This window comes from Psammomys obesus, unplaced genomic scaffold (assembly GCF_907164565.1).
Source record: "Psammomys obesus unplaced genomic scaffold, mPsaObe1.curated_primary_1811, whole genome shotgun sequence".
Lineage (NCBI taxonomy): Eukaryota > Metazoa > Chordata > Mammalia > Rodentia > Muridae > Psammomys > Psammomys obesus.
This window is the reverse complement of record NW_026585504.1, coordinates 32,020,389-32,041,469: the sequence shown is the minus strand read 5'-3', so window position 1 is coordinate 32,041,469 and position 21,081 is coordinate 32,020,389. Positions and strand designations below refer to the sequence as shown.

The window sequence follows — 21,081 nt, the reverse complement described above, 5'->3', positions numbered from 1 at the left end:
AGTCTTTATGTGGTTTGGATATTAGGATAACTGTGGCCTCAAAATGAATTGGGCAATGATACTTCTGTTTCTATTTTGTGGAATAGTTTGAGGAATATTGGTGTTAACTCTTCTTTGAAAGTTTGGTAGAATTCTACACTAAAACCATCGGGTCCTGTGTTTGTTTTTGTTTTTGAGACTTAATGACTGCTTATATTTCACTAGGGGTGACATGTCTTTAAATTGCTTATCTGGTCTTGATTTCACTTTGGTAAGTGGTACCTATTGAAAAAAGGACCCATTTCTTTTAGATTTTCCAATTTGGTGGAGTACGAGTTTTTAAAATATGTCCTTATGATTCTCTGGATTACACTGGTGTCCGTTATATCCTCCTTTTCATTTCTGGGTTTGCTAATTTGTTAATTTGTTATTCTCTCTGCATCTTTTAGGCTAACGTTTGTCTCTGTTGTCGATTTTCTCAAAGAACTCTTCGTTTCATAGATTTTTAATATTGTTTTTCTATTTTGTTGATTTTTAGCCCTCAGTTTAATTATTTCTTTCAGTATAGACCTCTTGGATGTGTTTACTTCTTTTTTTCTCTAGAGCTTTCAAGTGTGCTGTTAATAAGGTGCTAGTGTGAGAGCTCTCCATTTCTTTTTAAATGTAGGCACTTAGTGCTATGAACTTTCCTCTTAGCACTGCTCTGTATGTATTTCAACTGGAAAAATATTTTTATATGAAGGTAATTTTCATCTTAGTATAATAACAAAATGGTGGCCATTTTTCAAGTTCCTAGGGTAAAAAGGACAGGCCCAGTGAGCCTCAGAGTGATGCTAATTCATTGAAACTTGCTGTGAGTGCATTTCTCATTCTGTGGCTTGGAGTAAAATTTATGGTTTAATGTCTTTGTTATGATGGAAAAAATCTATAAATTTGATAGGAATTCTCAAAAGTATCTATTTCATGTGACTAAAGTCACAATGTCATAGGAATAATTCACATTGCTATTTCAATGCCATTTTGAAAATTAAAAAAATTTATGTTCTGAAAGGTTTTTTTTAAAATGTTACTTGGGTTAGACTACTGTGACTGGCTAAACTATTATTTATCCCTGTATAATATTTATTTTTTAAACCTCTGTCTCTTGTTTGTCTGTAATAAACCATTTTTATGGAAGATATAATTTATTGCATAAAAATAGAAGGGCATCCATTGTAAAAATTAGTCAACAAATTGTCTTACTGTTATAGACTTTAAACATATGTTGGAAAAAGAGATTCATAACCAGTGTACTTAGCTTAGAAGATGGGAAGAACTATGATGCTGTAAAAATGTTGCAGAGAATTTGTTTTATAAATCTTCATAGAGATATGATTATAGGTCTTTCTTTTTCTTGATTTTTTTCCCTCCCGATTACTTACATCTTAACAGCTGGCCAATGAGGGCCTTATGAGGGGATACAAAGTGAAGAAACTGTAATTAATAAAAATAAATAAATTTTAAAAAATTAAAAAAATTAATTGTTGATAAACTATTAAAGCATAGATAAAAATATTGATATCCACTGTTTACCACCATATTACCCTAAATGCAAATGACGATGTATGCTCTCCTATTTGAAACAGTTTTTGACAAAAGAAAAGCATTATCACTCATTTGTAAATTTTCTTGTTCTAAAGAAGGTAGTAATACTCTGTAGATAAAAATTAAGTAAATAATATTTTTTTAAAACAAAAGACTTCTATTGATATATTTCAATACTCAGATCAGTGCTTTGTTCAGTCCTCATTAGAGAAGCTTCTTGCAGTAGATGGTAAATTAACAGAGACCCACAACTGGACAATGTACAGAAAATGAAAGGCTTTGGGGTGCTCATCCCTGAATGGGGTGTTCTCATCCTGCCCTTCCCTTCAGTGCTCAGGAATCCATGTGTATGAGAGGGCAGAAAGGTTGTAAGACCCAGAGGTGGTGAATGATTTTAAGAAAATCACGATTTCCAGACGTAACAGGGTAGGTACACACATCGGCTCACAGAGACTTTGACATCATACACAGACCCACACAATTTTAAACCAGACAAAATCCCAGCAGGAAGAAGGGGAAGTAGATACAAAGTCTCACACCTAGCCAAGAAGCTATTTATAATTGATACCTGCTGGGAAAGTGAAAAATCTGTTTTCTCCAGTGGAGTGGTACTGGGTAAATCACCCAGGACAGGCCCTGCTCAGGAGTTGCTGGCCAACACAAATTGGACTCCGTGGTTTTTAGCGGCTCTTTTCTTTCTCTCTTTCCTTCTTTCCTTTTTTCCTTCCTTCCTTTCTTTCTTCCTTCCTTCCTTCCTTCCTCCCTCCCTCCCTCCCTTCCTTCCTTCTTTCTTTTTTCTATCTCTTTCTTTCCTTCCTTTCTCTTTTCTTCCTTTCTTCCTTTCTCTTTGTCTCTCGATCTCTTTCTTTTTTCTCTCTTTCTTTTTAAAGAGAGAAAGAACATGAAGGTGGATGGGTAGAGAGGGGGAGGATTTGGGAAGAGTTGGGGGACAGGAAAGAATATTATAAAACTATATGGCATGAAATCTATAATAATGATGATGATGATGTTCATTGCTGAATCCAGAGTCATATGCTTTGGCGCTGTGTATCCTCCTCTTCCATTCCCATCCAGATTTCAGAAGTTAGGCTAACAGCATGGAGGCAGGGCTGTGTACAAAGCTTAGAGCTCCCGAAACAAAACCTCTTGCCAATCTGACACCAAGGCAAGGGTCATTGCTGGTCCATTGGCATTTGTACAAAAGGATGAAAGCAAGCTAGTTTTTCATAACACTGAGCTTATCTGATTTAATGAAGTATCCCAAAATATGCAAGCAGTTCTTTTGCATGGTTCTAGAATGTTCTTTTAACTTGAGTCTGAGAGAGGATGGTGATTTTTTTTTTTCAGGTTCTATTTGATAAACTAATAGTGACCAAACTTGTGTTGGAATTTACAGATGTGAGGGAGGGAAACAGAGAGCTAAATTACGAAACTTAAAGGTCTTCAAGCTATCTCAGATGCTAGGCATGAGGCATGCTGGGATTTCTGCAGAGAGTTTCTAGGGAAGGATCGTGGGACCTTGCCCAGATAGATACACTTTCTTCTGCAAATACCTGACCCACTTCTGCTTTCATCATCTTATGCAACAATTTTAGAAATGGAAAGTGGGGGGGGGGGAGAAAAACAAGAAGACTAAATACAAGCTAGCAAGTCTGTTTTTTTTAGCCTGAGTTTCTCTGTGCAGCCTCCAGCTGATTCCTCTTATAGACTTTGCCAGATGGTTTTCTTTTTTACTTAAGGTATATTTTTGTATATATGAAAAGGAAATGAAAAAAAAGAATGAAAGGAAGAATATCCTGCCAACAAACAAACACTTTTTCTCCTGGAAAAGAATTCCTGGTTGTACTAAGCTGGGCTAATGAGTCCACCCTTGACTTCTCCCAAACATACTCATGAAGGTACTTTTGTTTCTCTGTTGGTTTTATCTTTGACGATACTATGACTATGACATGGCACAACACTGAAGAGCCAAGCTGGGAAGCAATGACATAGTCTCCACTTGGCTACCAGCCTTGCCTTTGAACGGATCCATCTAGACGGTGGTCTCTGGGATTTTCTGATGGGCCCCGTTGTGGGCCGTTCCACAGTTGCGTGGTCTCTCACGGTGAGGTGCAGCGAGCAATGCATGCAGCTATAAACAGTGACCAGACTTAACTCAAGAAAGATGGAAATGAGGACTGAGGAGGGGCTACAGTTGGTGATGAGTGCTTTGGTTTCAATCCCCAACAGAGCTAAAACAAACACTGAACATAAGAAATTTGTGTTGGTGTATTGATTATAAAGGCATTCAACTGTTTGTCTGCTTGTATTTACCGAAGCATGTTTAAAAATGTATGCATGTATGTATGTGCACATGTATTTATGTATGTATTTGAGAAAAAGTCTCCTGTAGTTCAGAGTGGCCTAGAACTTGCTACACAGACCAAGAACTCATGATCCTCTTGCCTCCATATCCCAAGCATTGGAGATTGCAAGTGTACACTGCCACACCCAGTTTATGTGGGAAAGAGGATCAAAACCACAGCTTCATGCAGATTAGTTTGGCAAGTACTCCACCAAGAGAGCTACATCCCATGGCTCTTGAAGCATGATTCTTCAAAGGTCGAAAATAAGATGAGAAACAGAACAAATTTTATCTGTATTTCAATGAATGGCTTTGGAGACCCCTTGGGGTAGGCCACCTCGCTTTGGAGGTACTGGCCTGGGAAGAGGTCACACCCATGTCCCTCTCATTCAGAAAGGACAACTCTGGTAGGTCAAGGTTGCTTCCTAACGGTGGAGCGTTGGTGGGGTTTTCCTCCCATGCCGCCAGGCCCCAGCCTCACCTGCCGGTTTTCTGTTGCAGAATACACGGTCATTAATGAAGCCTGCCCTGGAGCCGAGTGGAACATCATGTGTAGGGAATGTTGCGAATATGATCAAATTGAGTGCGTCTGCCCAGGAAAGAAGGAAGTGGTGGGCTACACCATCCCATGCTGCAGGAATGAGGACAATGAATGTGACTCCTGCCTAATCCACCCAGGTGAGTGTGCCACGGGCCACCACGAGCTGCTCTCCCTTTACCTGAGGTAGTGAACAGGCACAGGGTGAATGTCTGGATTCCAGCAGGCAGCCATCCAGGGCTGTGGGTGCCAAGGTGATTAAGAGTGACACAACTCATACAAGTCTGACTGCAGGAAAAAGGAATCGGGGGAATTAGGATTCTTTTCTGGGATCAAGTTGTAAAGCCGAGAATTTGCCCACTCATTCGTTCAAGAAGCAAGCAGACAGAGTAGCTCTTAAGCAGTTATGGGGAGGATAATGTGGTGTTTGTTTTTTTTTTTAATATTTTTAATATTTGTGTGTGTGTGTGTGTGTGTGTATGCACGCCTGCTTCTGACCAAGTCAGAAGAAAGCATCTATCTTTCAGAGCTAGAGTTACAGGCAGTTTGGCATGTAAGCTGCCTGACATGAGTATCAGACCCTAACTCAGAAAGAGCAGTATACATTCTCATTCACTGAGCCGTCTCTCCAGCCTTTTTGCTTAAAGACACATTCCCAACATTGCCCGAGCGTACAGCCTGGTATCGGAGCCTGAGGGGACAGGTAGCCGTGATAGGTGCTATGTAAGTGCTGTGATAGAGATGAACGGGGTGTCATGGTAACAGGGATGGGAGTGGGGAGGGGCAGAGGAAAGATCAATGAAGACTTATTAAGCAAGGTGATGTGACCTGTGTACTGACAATGGAAGCAGCAGACCGAAGAGGGTCCAGGGGACTGGAGGGGCTCAGCTGGTGATAGTGTGCAAAGAACCTGTGTCAAGAGGAAGCATGCAGTGTTGAGAATTCCAAGGAGGTCATTCTGCCAGGAAAAGCAAATTTATGCGGTGAGATGTGAGGAGAGGGAGATGGACAAGAGACATTAAGCAAGAGCAGTTTGAAGGAAGGAACAGGAGCCAAATTAAGAACGTTTTCCAAAGCCCTGCTATGAGATTCAGGCTTTTGGAGATCTTTTGGTAAAGGGTTAAAAGTAATTTCTCTTCAGCTACAGATGGGGAGAGGACCTGGAGGAGGGCAGTATGGTTGGCAGGAGGGAATTAATGGGGACTTTGATGAAGGTCAGGAGCCTGGTGGGCAGAATTAGGTGACAGCCTGAGAGTCATCAGGAGTGGAATTGGGCATGGTTTGGGATTGGGCTGGAGGAGGAGAGTGAAGGGAGGGAAGAGCGGAAATCAGAGATGATGGATACTGATTCTCTCGCCCCCAGGAGGCTCATCTTGTCCCTCTAGGACAGGTCAGATGGGGGACACAGAGACGGCCCAGTGAGCTTTCTGGAACTGAAGGGTGAAAGATCAGACTGTGCTGGTGAAGAAGGACACTAGCCCTTAGGGACACTAGTCTGCATGATTTTGAGTGGTTTGGGGGAGATGTGCATTTACTGTTAAGCAATCACAGGGTAGCCTCAGCTATGATAAAGTGATGTGGGGGTCAGTCAGTCACATGATAGGCAAGAAAGGTACAACCTACCAGTCCCAGCCAGGATCTGCGATTTCTCCTTCAGGGGTGCTTGGAGTGGTGATTGGCTCTGGGGAGTGGAGGGCTGTCCCACACCAATCTTCTGCTACCCTGCAAGGCAGGCAATGCATGGGCAAAGGGCTGCTTTGGCACTCCTCCTAGAGCAGTGAGCTGATGCACTAGCAGCCAGCACTGGGAACCCAGCAAGTCTCAGCGTGTGTCATTGGGAGCTGCTTTAGCACGTAATATCCATGATCACATACACTGAGAGAGCCTTCATGTCCTTTAGTCCTTCAGACATGAACCACTGGAGTGCTCACACGGGTTTTGGAAGACTTCTTGGGTTTCCATCCTCAACAAGTCTTTCAGATTTCATATGTGCTTTCAACCCCAGATCTGTAATCAGCCATTTCTCCAACAAACTCTTATCCTAAGAGCGCAGTCTGGGTACTGGGGGTATTCCTGGCTTTTGGATTGCCATTGTTGACAGGCAATTGATTTTTGGTTTCTTTATTTGTGTGATACATGTTAACACACACACACACACACACACACACACACATGCACACACGTGCACACACTCTGATGCTTTTGAGATAAGATAGTTCTGTGTAGCTCAGGCTGTTCTTGAACTTAAAATCTTTCTGACTCTGCTTCTTGAATGCTGGGATTAAAGGTGTGGTCTATCTGTCTATTATCTATCTATCTATCTATCTATCTATCTATCTATCTATCTATCTATCTCTGACTCATTCCCTATTATCTAATCTCTATCTACTCCTTTTTAAGGAAGAAGAAGAAAAAAGAATGTACACTAATACTCAAATCCATACATAACAGTACAAGGTTATTTACTTCTTTGATTTTTTTCCTCTGATGCCAAAAAAAAACCATTTCCTATTGATACTAATGTAATTCCTTATTTGCCTCATAGTATAGCATACTATAAATGAGCAAAAATAACAATAGCCTTATCTGTACCACCAATAATCCTGCTGCATACAGTCACGATTCTTTATGGTTACCATTGGCTTTAGAATACATGCTGGTGGATGTGTAAAATCAAAATGTTATACTGTAAAATCAATGGACGTGGCTTCCTTTTTGGTGTTATACCACCTATCTAATATCTAGATAGGTTAATTTTCTTCTATATCTGCAAATGCAAGAGAATAGGCACATGCATTTATTTCTCTTTCCCCGCTCCACACAAAAGACAACAAAACCACAAACATTACCAACTATTTTGCAGGATTTTTTGCTTAGCAAAATGCGCTGGGGATATTTCATATCAGAAAGATCCAGCTTCTTCATTTCTTTTTACAGTTGCATATGGCCGCATTGTGTGGATTAATACAGTTAACTGTCACTGGGTTGCTTCTAACCCTTTGCTAGTGTACATTTAGTATTTCCTATCCACAGTGCCTGGGACCCAACATATTTTAGATTTTAGCTTTTAGGAAATTTTGCATTTATTAGCAATGAAATGTCTTAGAGGGGACACCTAAGGCTAAACATGAAATCCCTTATTTCTTAGAAAATTTTACTCATAGTTTGAGGTAAATTTTAGGCAGTATTTTTCATATACCTTTGTTTTGGTTATTATCTGCCACATAAGGCCATCTATGGAATTTTCTAGTTATGTTGTATGTCCTCTCTCTCTCTCTCTCTCACATACACACAGACTCTATTTTAAATTTTAAAAATCTCAGATTAGGCATGCCCAACCTATTCTGACAACACTAGAGTGAATACTCCTAAGCAAATATCAATTAGATTTTTGGCAGTTTACCTTTGAGGTATACTCCTAGAAGTGAGGTCAGGGGTCAAAGGGAGGCACATATATATATATATATATATATATATTTTTTTTTTGCTTTTTGTGTAATTCTTTGCTATGTACTTAGCAGTCACTTCACGCTGAGGGTATATGAGGGTATTATTTTGTCAACCAATGTAACATAACATGTCATCTGTATTTTTTATCAACCCATAGGTAGACAATTGAATGCCATTATGGCTTCAGTTTACATGACTGTCATGTAAGAACATGACAGTCTTACTTTGGTGTGTGTGTGTGTGTGTGTGAATGTAGCTCAACTGGTTTGAGTGCACATCCTGGATTTGGTCCCAACCCTGCATAAGTTCGGTGTGGTGCCCTACAACCAACCCCTGAGCTCTGGAGGTAAAAGCAAATGGGGTCTGCAATAGCTCCTTTGGCCACCAGCAACCCGAGAGTTTCCCAGTGTTCCCTGCAAAGCCTCGCCCACCTTCATCTCCAGGCCGGGTTTTGTGGCTGCTCCAAGGAATAGCATTAGCAGGGCTCTTGAGGACAGGCTCTGGGTCCATTTGCCTCCTCAGTCACACATGAGTGAGGTTGGTCTTCGCAAGGCTTGAGGAAGCCCACTGCTGACCATATTAATCAGATCAGCAACTCAGCTTCTCTGGTAGGAAGGAAAGCAAAGTTAGATAGAATGGAAAGAGGGCTGAGTTGAGTCCCATTGCTATAGAAAACACACACACACACACACACACACACACACACACAAAGACGCATGCTGTTGACCCAAACAACAGTGGTCATCTAGCTCCAGCAGTTCCTCAGTCATTCATTCTCTAGGATAATTTTTATTCAGCACTGTTCTTGGTTTTGGGAATTTAAGGTTACCTAAGCAGGTAACCTTAGGCCTAGAGTATACAATGGTAAGGATAAGTCAGGTGGAATTATGGGAAAGTAGAACAATAATAGTTCACAATCAGAGAGCACTAACTAACTACCGTGCGTCACTTTACACATGTTTAATGTGTTTTCAAACAGTTCTGAGAGGTGGATACAATTTAATCACCTCTTGACAGGTGAGGGCATTAGCCGGCTTAAGTTTTTGTTTTGAGAAAGGGGAAGAAATATTTCTACCTTTTCTTGTTCTCCCTCAACCCTTCAAGAGACCTTGCTTTTGAGATGAGCCACACCTGAACAACAGGCAGTTCTTACGGGCGTGCTTTGCGTGCCCGATCGTTCCAGAGCAAGACAGTACCTGGTGCCGAGGCCATGCCGTGCTTTTGTTAATAGAAAGGTACTTACTATTAGTAAATAAAAATGAGTTATTAAAACAAAATGCGTGGTGTATAGCAGAAGTCTAATTTGTGTGTATGTGGGTTTGTGTGTGTGTGTGTGTGTGTGTGTGTGTGTGTACATGCGTGCACATGTGTGTGGAGACCAGAAGACAACATTGACTGTCACTCCACAGACATGGCCTATCTTGGTTTTTTAGCATGGTCTCTCACTGGCCTGGAACTTGAGAAGTAGTTTAGGCTGGCCGGCCAGGGAGCCCCATGATTCTGCCTGGGGTTTCACCTCTGCAAAACTGAGATCACAATTCATGCCATTATTTCTAGTTTTGTTTTGTTTTGTTTTGTTTGTTTGTTTTTAACCTGGGTACCTGGGCTTGAACTCAGGTCTGGATTGTCTTCCCAGCCACCGGAGTGTTAACAGAAATCTCCAAGTGATACCTTTAAAAAAAATAATTTTTGTTTTCTATTATACAGCAAACATGAAATAGATTTGTAAAGAACAGAAAGTTTTTCACACTAGCCGGTTCCACCCAACACGACAAGCTCTTTTGCATTACTTTCTATGAAACAACCACCGCTAATCAACGCTTAAATTCCCTCCCACACCCCTTGCCTGGATCCCGGTGACTCTCCTCTTCCTTGGGATGAACAGTTCTCCTAAGATCTTTGCTGTCTTTCCAGGTCTAGCTGTCCCGGGCAGAGATGGGGCTGCGTAGAGGCATAGTTTGTCTCCTGAGGAAAACTCAATCTGCAAATGTGTAGACTGATATTTTGGGATGTTTCAGGTTGTACCATCTTTGAAAACTGCAAGAGCTGCCGGAACGGCTCCTGGGGCGGGACTCTGGATGACTTCTACGTCAAGGGATTCTACTGCGCCGAGTGCAGAGCAGGCTGGTACGGAGGGGACTGTATGCGTAAGTAGATCCTTGTGCCCACGCAGCTTAAGCAGGCCCCTGCACACACGCAGAACTCCATCTTCGTTCCACCTTTAGGTCCCAGCTTAGATTACAACTGAGGTTTATCTTGTTGGAATCTGATTTTTGGAAGGCTTGTGGCTAGAGGGCTTTGTAGGTAGGCCTAACAAAATAAAGATGCGTTTCCGTTCTGTTGAGGGTGGGTTGTGGGCATGCGTTCGGGATTGTTACTTCCAGGAGCTTCCTTATCTGGTCCTCAAGCTCGCCTTTTGTTCAAATGAAGCCGAAATGTTCCACATGTGACATGACAGACGCCGGGAGAACTTGCGAGGTGGCTTAGGTCAGCAGACAGTGAAATAGACTGCTGTCACTTGTGTATTTTAAACTAGGAATTTCTCCGACTGATTTCTCATCTCCTGAGTTAAGTTCTTGAAAACACAGCAAGCTGCCAGCACACCACTTTGCCCTGGAAGGGAATTCTTCTGGGAAGTACTTGACTTCAGAGTATTAGTCATTGTTATTCTTCTCTGGACTTCAAAGCTCTTTGAAAGTAGAATGGAAACCCAGCACCTCTCTCAGTCCAGGCTGTTCCTCCCAGCTGGCCTCGAATGTCCTCTGAGAGCCTGCCTCCGCAGCAATGCCCATGTGGCGTGCTTCCAGCAGGCCTGCTTTATTTGTTTCTTAGTGTAATCATAAGCAGTTGGGATGATCCACTTCACGTCTGTGAGGGACATTCCTAGTTTACAGAGATGCTTCCGAGCGATGCTGACCCCAACCGCTGGACGCAATTAGTAGCCAAATACTAGTTGTTTTAAGACTCCACCACGGCCAGAGGAGGAGAGGGGTATGTCTGTATTCCAGGGTGGCAGGTTTCGAAGGTGGGTAAATAAACTATAAAGTGCTGGTCTCTTCTGCCGATTTAAAATGTCCGTGCCACTTTAATTGGGTTCTAGGAAATTTAATCTGGGGCTTTGTAGATTTTTTCCCCCCCAGGTCAGCTGTAGGATATCACCCAACTTCACCTTGGCGGCAGTTCCGTGAGATGGTGTGGGAGAACAATGACACAGAACTGGGCCGAAGTAATGATTGCCTGTAACTACCTATGACATTGGGCGAGTCACTTAGCCTCAGTCATTGTGCTGTCGTCTCTTTAAACAGGACAGAACGCTGTTTATCTTGTAGCGCTGGTTAAGTGAGATAAGTCCATGTGGAAAGTCCCACGCCATGCACATAAACAATAGACTGACTTGTTTTCCACACGCCTCTAATTGGTAGGATGGTGAGGAGGCCAATACAAAGCTGCTTTTAGTCCTAGGTTAGGAAAGGCAAAGGGTCCTGGAGAGGCAGCTCAGCCAGTAAAGCGCTTGCCATGTAAGCATGAGGACCCCACGGTTAGTCTCTAGCACCCATGTAAAATGCTGGGAATGGTGGTTTTGGGGAGTTGGAGACAGGTGGATGGCTGGAGATAGCAGATGGCCAAGCTTAATCGACTTGGTGAGTGTAAGGCCGCCCATAGATTAAAACAAAAACAAACAAACAAACAAAGGTGAACAGTATCTGAGAAATGACAGCCAAGCTCCTCTGATATCCACGCACATGCAGATACATGAGCATGCACACACACGCACACACACAGAGAAACACCATGCATGCCTTCAGATTTCATGTTGGGGTTTGCTGTAAATAAGACAACTTTGGGGTTCTCGCTTGCTTTGGATTATATTGGGACTATGTGTGGGTGAAATGGAAAGCAGAGATTCAATCGTGTGTGGCCCTGCAGGTAAGTTAGGTAAAGAGTTTAGATGCTATTCAAGTGCAGTGGGAGTCACGGATGAGCTATGAGCTTGGGTTGGACTTAGTGCTCTGAGACCACAGTTAAGTAGACAATTACACAGACATAGAGTCATATCGGGCACGTCCTTGAAATTATAATTTGATTGCAATATTTTCCCCTTCCCTTTCCTTCCCCCAAACTCTCCCATTCACTCTTCCCTGCTCCCCTTCAAATCTTTAGACTCTTAAAAAAACCCTAATTATTATTTCATACATATATGTATATACATCTATGTTTCTAAACATAACCTGTTCAGTCTGTATAAAGGCACGTGTGTGTATGTTTTCAGGGCTGACCATTTGGCATTAGACAGCCAACTTGTGTGACCTTCCCTGGGGAAGGCCACCTCTCCCACTGTAGTCTACAGTTCTTATATATGGTTGAGGCCTTGTGGGGTTTTCTCTGTCCAGTTTGGCATGTTCATCGGTGTCATCCTTATGCAGTCATGTGGTGAGACTTAACAGCTGTAACTTCTGACATTAGAAAACACAATTTCAGAGCAAACTCCTCGGGCTCTTATAATCATTTTGCCCCCCACTCCTTAATGTCCTCCTGTAGATTCATCTATTGGAATTGTATGCTGACTGGTTGTGTTTTTTTTCCCCCCAGTGGTCTCTGTCTGTAGCAAAAATAAGGGACTTTTCTGACAAGGGATGGTTGAGTGATGGCCTTGCTCAGGGGTTGGAAAAATAGGACAGTGCTCTGGGCAGAGGGAATGGAAAGGTCGGGGTATAAAAATGCAGAGCATCTTCAGGCAAGCAGTGATTTCCGGTTTGGCTGGCTGTATGTGATGGTACTGAGGAGTGCTGAGAGGTGAGTGGAAAAGTAGGCCAGATCAAACTGTAGAGGGCCTCATGTGGTAGAGCTCAGCCTTTGAACTCCATTTGGATTCTTGGTATATCGCTGGTCCGATGGGTATATCAATCTCCCTTCTGTTGCTGTGAAAAAAGACTATAACCAAAATCAACCTCAGGATAGAGGAGGAGGGCTTATTCCATTCATTGCTGAGGGAATCACAGGCAAGAACTGAAGCAGAGATCATGAAGAATGCCGCCTACTGGCCTGCTCCCCCTGGCTTACTCAGTTGCCTTTCTTCTACATCCAGGCTCATCTTCCCAGGAATGGTACCACCCACAGTGAGCTTTCCCACAGCAGTAAGTCCACAGACTAGTTTGAGAGGGGCAATTTCTTAACTGACGCTCCCCTTTCCAGGTGACTTTAGTTTGTGTCAAATCGGCAAAAACTAACCCACCCAGTCAGAAAAGTGACCCCTGACAGGTAATTCTAGCAAAATCTTTTAAGGCCCATGTAGCAGAGTAGCACCATGCACAAAGACTATTAGTCAGGAGTGCCAACTCAGTGGCTGGGTGGCGAGGAAAGAGAGCAAGTTATGAGAGGAGCTGAAGGGGCAAGATGCCACACATGTGCACAATGGAAGAGTAACTAGGGACCTCAAGTTCATCTGAAAAGCAGGTACCCAGAGATATCCCATGAGTGGCCTTTCCTAAAGGCTGTGTTGGTTGCATGTTGGGTGGAGCCTCAGAATGACAGCCGGCTGCTCTGGCTGGCTTACTGATGGCACCGCTCTAGGAGTCAGGCTTCCTGAAGGACCACAGACCTGGCTTAGGGCACATAACCATCCCACCAGACAGGCTAAGCAGGAAGTTTGTGATTTTTTTTTTTTTAAATCATCAATAGGGAGATTCATTCCAAAGAATGGTCTCAGGGTACTGGGCACATAACGAGAAGCAGATAGACACGGTCTCTTCCATCTTAACTTCCATCGTAGAACCTGCCAGTCAGCCAAGGAAGATAAAAACAACAAGAAGTAAAAACAAACATGGAAGGCAGTTCATTCTGTGAATTAAACAAACAGAGGAAGGGCCAGATTTCTCTCCGCATCTGATTCTGTGTTGGACACATGGAAGGTGTGATTGCATTCTGCCTGTTTTGAAAGCCTCGTTCCACACGGTGTGTGTCATCACAGTCACAGGCACAAAATGGAGTGTTACAGTGAGTCCTCAAGAAAGGCAAATTCCATCTGTAGAAACAAAGTCAAACCCAAGAAGACACAGGTTTTGTGTTCTCAGGTTCTTTTTGCTGATGTTTCATTCTGTCACTGCACAGATTCGAAGCGAACAAAAAGAGGAGAAGTGATTCATATGTCTTTCTGCTGACTGTCTAACTGGACTTGGGCATTATGCTGCCTTCTGTGAAGAAGGGACTGGATTCTTGGGTTCTGACTGGGGCACAATACAGGAGTTACGAGGCAGTACCAGAATTTTCCCAGTAGATGGCGATCACACAATCCTTTCCATCTGTCCTTTATTCTGAAAGAGGAGGGCTTCTTTCCTGTAGGGTACGTACCATTTCCCTTCCTGTAAATGATAGACAGCCTTAACAAGAAAGGGAAAAGGCAGGTCAACACTGAAAGGCATCAGGTCATATGAAAGCATTAGAGCATTTAGCACTGGAGAGACGGAATGGCACCTTAACTTGTTAACTGTCCGTATTGATGATAATATTAGCCTACCTCATAACAGTCTTAAAACTCAGCATGTGGTTGTTTCACCCCTTGCTACAGTCAGATTCTAGTCTCCAAGAGAATGTCTGGTGCCTGAGCCCAGAACTCACTCATTTTAATTTTCCTGCTCGAGAAAGACAGGTTGGTGGTCTCAAACTATCCATGCTGGGAGCCAGGGGTGCAATATTATTAAAAGAAAAATCTTTGTTCTTTCTCTCCTTTTAGGTTAGACTAATTTCAAGTCTACAGAGTTGAAAAAACTCTCTGAGTCTATATTGTCTACCTGAACTCACCAATTATCATTTTCTAAAATGTGACATTATTTCTCTTTTTCTATACTACAAATGTTAATAGTTTATGTTTTGTAATATTGGAATAACCTTCTCTCCCTTTGTTTTATTTTTGAGACAAGGTCTTAGGACATAGCATGGGATGGCCTGGAAACCTCTCTCTTCCCACTTTATCCTTCCAAGTGCTTGGATGACAGCTGTATTTCCTGATGCCTGACTAGTTCTTATTTCTGAACCTCAGATTTGGCCAGTGAAGATAATTTGTTTGTTTGTTTTTGGTTTGGTTTGGTTTGGTTTTTCGAGACAGGGTTTCTCTGTGTAGCATTGGCTGTCCTATAACTCACTCTGTAGACCAAGATGGCCTTGAGCTCTGCCTGCCTCTGACTCCCAATTGCCAGTGAATATTAAAAAAAAAAAAAAAAAAAAAAAATCTCCACTTGTTTTTGAGCATCCCCTCCCCTTTTCAGTTCCCATAATTCAGGTTCACTTGTGCTTCTCTCCCAGGTCCTGAAACCAGCCACTTCTCTGTGACTTTGGGTTCCTTTCAGTGAAGCACTCAGGGCTGGGACTAAGTGCTGGCTATTTGAGGGGCTAGTATCTAAAATTAATAGCAAGGTTTTCATCAGAGCGCCTTAGACTAAAAAGCTGGCTTCTCTTTCTTCTACTTTTTCCTTTTCGTCTTCTTCTCTTCCTCCTCCTCCTTCTTTTTGAAAACAGTGTTTTTATTGATTCTTTAGGGTTTTCACGTCATATTCCCTGGTCACACCCACTTCCCAGTCCTTCCATGTCCACCCCACAATGTGACCTCCAACCCCCCCAGCTGCAGCAGCAGCAGCGGCAGCAACAGCAACACAAAACAAACAAGTACAAATTGTGTTGTCTGTATACTTACTGGAGCATCGGCAAACTCCCAGTGGCCATCCCACTAAAGAAATCTGAGTCCTTCTCCACCTGCACGCCTCCCCACCTCCCGCCAGAAGCCATCGATTGTGGGGAGCAAATCTTCAGCATTTTTATTACATTTTAAAGAGTTCTCTTTGATGGCTTTCTTTTTTAGGCTGTTATTCTTTTAGGAGGGGATTGGGATGGGAGTTGGGGTTGTCACAGACACCTTCCATGTTCCTCTGACCCACTTGTATTCCTGTGGTCATCGATATCACTGTCAAAGTAGCTTCCTTGCTCTTTGTTCTGGAGCTCAGATCATGGCCTCGTCATGGTTTCTGGTGACAGCACAGACCATGAACTGGCCCCTATCTGCAGTAGGACCGTGGACCCACAGATGGTCCTCAGTGGCATCATGGACTGTGGTGGTCCTTTGAGGAGGTTTGATCCAGAAAATGAACCGTTCCTCATCTTTGACCTCCATCATTGCTTAGAGCCAGGGTGGAGTGGCACCAGAAGGGCCTGAGCCTGCATCAGCTCCAGGCTGTTGCGCACTATCCCACTGGCCCCACTGGGCAATGACCTGCTCCACTGTCGACCTCAGCTCTCTCTCACACCCGTCACTGTCATCACCTCTCCAGTTCTGCCTCTCTCCACAGTGCATGCACTGCTCTGCTCTCCCAGCTCTCCCCAGTCTCCCTTGCACATTCATTCATCGTAGTGAAAGTTGGCTTAAGTGGAACCACTCTGCTTACCTCCAGGGTTGGCTTCTGGAGTGGGACTTTTGTGGCAGGAGGACAGATGTTTTGATTCTCTTTTTAAATTTACTTTTCATAGTATATATTCACTGCACATGGTACGGTATTACCTAAGGACAATTTTACACAGTAAACATTGTACATTGAATATATTTTCTCCATAGCCCCACTCCTTCTTTCTCACTCCCAATTCTCTGTTAGTCCCTGTTCACTTCTACGTCCATGTCATATAAACATACATAATTTTTATATATTTACATAAAATACAGGAACCACATTTTAGAGAAACATATGATATTTGTCTTTCTAAGACTGGCTTAATTTGCTTAATATGATGTCTCCAGTTGTATCTGGTCTCTTTCTTTGTTTCTTTGTGTTTTTCTTTCTTTCTGAATCCATTTTCTTGCAAGTAACAACTTTGGCCTTCTTTGTGGCTGAAAATTCTGAGTGTGTATATGGGCCATGTGTCTTTATTCATTGCCACGTGGTTGGACACAAAGTTGGTTCCATAACTTAGGCATTGGGACTAATGCTGCAACGCTCATCAATGTGCAAGTGTCTCTGTTATGTGTTGGCTTGGAGTCCTTCAGTTGAACAACCAGGAGTGACAGAACTGGGTCACATGGTTCTAGCTTCAGTTTTTTTTTTTTCCTTTGAGGAAACATCATAACAACTGGACTTGCTTGTTTCCCTTTCAGCAATGTGTAAAGGTTTCATCTTGACCACGTTCTTGCTGATATTTGTTGTGATTCATTTTCTTAGTGACTGCCATTCTAACTTGGAGGTGATGGAATCTTCACGTGGTTTGAGTTGTTTGGTTTCTTACTATTTAGATTTTTGAGTTCTTTGTGTATTCTAGATATTATTCCTATCTCAGACAGATAGCTCGTGAAGATTTCTTACCATTTTGTAGACTTTTTTTTCCCCCACTTGATTATCTATTTCCGTTGCTGTGCAGAAACTTTTTAATTGGTGGCATTATTTTCTGAGCGACTGACGTCTTCTTCAGAAAGTCTTTGCCTATTCTTGTATCCTGAATCATTTTCCTACATTCCTTAACAGGTTCAGAGTTTCAGGCCTTACATTAAGATCTTAGATCCATTCGGAGTTGATTTTTATACAGGATGAAGGATAGGGATCCCGTTTCATCTTAGAATGATATCTTTTTAACTTGGCCCTCAGGCTGCTCCTTGCTCACGCACCCATAGGAGCCATAAGAGAACCTGGAGCTGTAAGGATGTTACTATGTGATATTGTAGCCAATACCACAGGAATCCCAATGCTTCAACCCCTGAAGGATATTGGGGATCTAAGAAGGTTAGGAAAGCAACCCAGATGAGAGGATTTATGGGGAGAGATTATGGCCCCCTAATACGTTTATCTTCTTACTTATGTTTTGGACAGAGGCAGAGGAGCAGAGGAACTGGCTGTGAGCCATGCCCCAAAATGTTTGAGGGCAAGACATCTGAGATGATTTGTATGCAGGCTAATGTGTGAGCCATAACCAGAAATGATTAAAAGAAAATTTGAGAGGGGAAGGATCAGAGGAACATGGAAAGGTGGGGTGGGGGTCAGGGACAGAGACATGGAGACAGGGATCACTTATTGAAAACCAGATCATCTTTCTATGGCTTTCTGTGTTCTGCCTTTTCCAGGGAAGGGACAATACACAGTTGGGTCTACAGTGAGGAGGGGATCATAAAGTGTTTTGCAGTCTGGACTTGGAGTGGACAAATTTGCTAATCACAGTTTCTTCTTTTTTTATGAATAGAGACAATAATGATCCTTTGTGTGTGTGTGTGTGTGTGTGTGTGTGTGTGTGTGTGTGTGCATAACAGTTAAATGAAGAACTGTCTATAAATCCCTTAGTCTGAGAAATAAGTACTCATAAATAGTTAATGCTTATACTGGTTTGTTTTGACTCTCAGCTTGATATGACATAGAATCCCCAAGGAACAAAGTCTTGATGAGAATTTATCTACATCAGGTTGGCCTGTAGGCACATCTGCAGAGGACTGTCTTAATTGTTAAATGGTGTAGGAAGATTCAGCCCATTGTGGGTGGCACCATTCCCTAAGCAGTGAGTCTGGAACAATATAAGAGACGAGAAAGCTAGCAAGCAAGCATGCCAGAAAGCGTGCATGCATGCATCACTGTTCTTTCTTCTTGTCTGTGGATGTGCATAGCTGCCCCATGCTCCTGCCATTGTGACTTTTCTGATATGGACTATAACCTGGGACTGTAAGCCAAATTAACTTTTCTCCTTTAAATTGCCTTTTTGACAGGGTATTTTAACACAGTAATAGAAATAAAACTAGAAACATACTAGTCTTCTTACTAACCCAGAGCCATAAAAATGAGGGCATTTTTTTTTTTGCTTATTTGTCTGTGTGTATGTATGTGCTTTTGATATATGAACACAATCACAATCTTCCTTAAAGCCGTCATATATCTGTGAACATAGAACCTGAAACACTTCAATCTTCAGAGGAAGGATTTATTTCCCAGGTGAATGACAATGTAGGATGCTTGGTCTCTGGAGCTGGCTGCTGAAGCTGGCAGAAGGCAGGGTACAGAGGAAGGCTGTGTTTGCCAGAGGAAAAGCAGAAACCAGGCTTTTGGTCGTCTTATGAGCCAGCATGTTGGAGCAGAAACCTAAAGCAAACGCAATTTCCACCTACTGTTGCCTGAAAAGAAGTTTTGTTAATTGAGAAGGGTTAGGTTAGACAGCAGATCCCTGGAGGATATGTGCAAATTCATAAACCTGTGGTCTTACAGCCTCGTAAGCCCTAGTCTGGAAAGTGGTGGGAGTTGGAGAGAGGAGGACTTGGAAGAAATCAAGATTTTATAGGGCTTCTGGTGCTTGGGTTTCAAATGCCTTCTGGTGGAACCAATGCCTCAGTGTCATCCCAAATGCTAACTCCTGACCTGACTGAGTCAAACTGGGCAACCTTCATTTTACATGGCTAACAAAAGAGAGGGCATTCCTAATCCAAACAGGTGATGCACTGCTTGTGATTTCCTGTTGTAAAACGAACAAAACTACAGTAAGAAGAACAATTAGCCGAGCGAAGCAGTTTCTAGATGATCAAATAGTGGAACGTTCAGACCAGAACTTTGAATACTTTTAAAATAATTATATTAAGGGATCTATAAGAAAATATGGCCCTTAATGAACTAACATAAGAGAAACGCCAGAAAACTAAGAGAACAAAGCGAGCATCTAAGAACTACAAGCGCAGCATTTGAAATAAATAACAACAAAAAACGTCAGTTGAAGGGAACCAAGGAGTAGGAAGAATCAGAGAACTAAAACTGGGTCAACAAAAATCAACTAAACTGCAGCCAGAGATAATCCACACAAAGTCCTCAAAGTTACTTTTTTATTAGTGTACGTTAATTGTATAAATGACTGGTTTTCACTGTAACAAGTTTATGGGGGGGGAGTCTGGTGGGGGAGGGCAAAAGAGGGTAATGGGGTCTGAAGGCAATCAGTCTAGTTTTCTTTTCTAGCCCCCTCCAGTTCCTGTCTTTTTCACTGGATTGCCAAGGTGACATAATGTGCATTTTTGGAGATGAGCCCATCAGGAAATATCTCCTCGCTCAGAGTGGTACATAATTTTCTTGCTAAACAGGCATTTTAACTGAAGTCATAACACATGTGAGTTAGGGGGAAGGGGCTTTGAAGTGCTTTGATTGGGCAGGGAGCTGCTAAATTAGTTGATGTAGTCTCCCATTCGGTTAACAATTCATTGGGCACCAGCTCGGTACTTATAAAGAGGTGAACAAGACAATGCTATAGGGTACAGGGGGGCACTGAGCTCCCGCACAGATGTGCTACTAAGTACAGAAATAATTCAATCAGCAGTCTTCATAAAGTGACAGGCTGGCTGGGGTTTTAGGCCAAATCACAGCTTGGAAAGTCACTAGTGGACTTCTAGCGTTGCTGATGGAGATAAGAGTCCCAATCAAAGCAAAGCCTATACTCGTCACTTACTGTGAACTAGGCATTGTCCTAAATACCCCCGCACACAGTCTCATTTAGACTTCACTGCAGTCCTCATCAGAGCCATTTTATAGACAAGGACACTATTGCATTCAGGCCAAGAAGGGATGGATTAGAGGAGGTATTGTCACACGGCTGGAAGTGATTAGGCCAAGATAGGGACCCAGAAGCTGGGCAGCAGAACCTGTCTCTCATCGCTACTGAACCACCCCTGGAGAACAGGAACAGCTCAGGTCATGGCTCTGAGGGCCTGTCTGAGGACTTGCAAGGTGATGGTTGGGTAGCTGGAGGCACACATGAAGTTCAGGCTTCCTTTCTGCCCCCAGCCTAGTGTGCTGGCAGATTAATATGTCATCATTAGGCCTTGTCTCTGCCAACTGTGTACCTGCTGGGTCTGCTGGGTTCTAGCCAATGTCACCACGTGGCTCCCATAAGCTCTGGAGTATAGGGAAGAGCCTGAGCTCTCCCTGGAAATCTTATGTTAAGTTATGTTATCTTATGGTCCAGATAGGATTGCATAGAAAGAATTAAATGGTTGCATATACAGAGCATCTTTAATAAGCAGGTACAATGCTGACAACCTGGGATGAAGTCAGAACTTACTTGGTAGAGTACCTGCCCAGCACAAGTGGACCTAGGTTTGATCCCCAGAAATACCTATGAAATAGGCATGGAGAAGATGTACCTGTGGAAAGCTCTTACTCGGCGAGTGGGAAGAGAAGGATCAGAAGTTCAAGGCCAACCT

At 42.8% G+C, this 21,081-nt stretch overlaps 1 protein-coding gene across 1 annotated transcript in view; it reads left to right on the top strand.

Annotated features, from left to right (window-relative positions):
• Window positions 1–21,081, top strand: part of Pamr1 (peptidase domain containing associated with muscle regeneration 1) — an 85,738-nt gene that overhangs the window by 22,614 nt on the left and 42,043 nt on the right. The window contains exons 2-3 of the mRNA XM_055604241.1: window positions 4,409–4,585; window positions 9,914–10,042. Of these exons, the coding sequence (XP_055460216.1) occupies window positions 4,409–4,585; window positions 9,914–10,042 (306 nt within the window). The remainder of the gene's footprint in view (window positions 1–4,408; window positions 4,586–9,913; window positions 10,043–21,081) is intronic.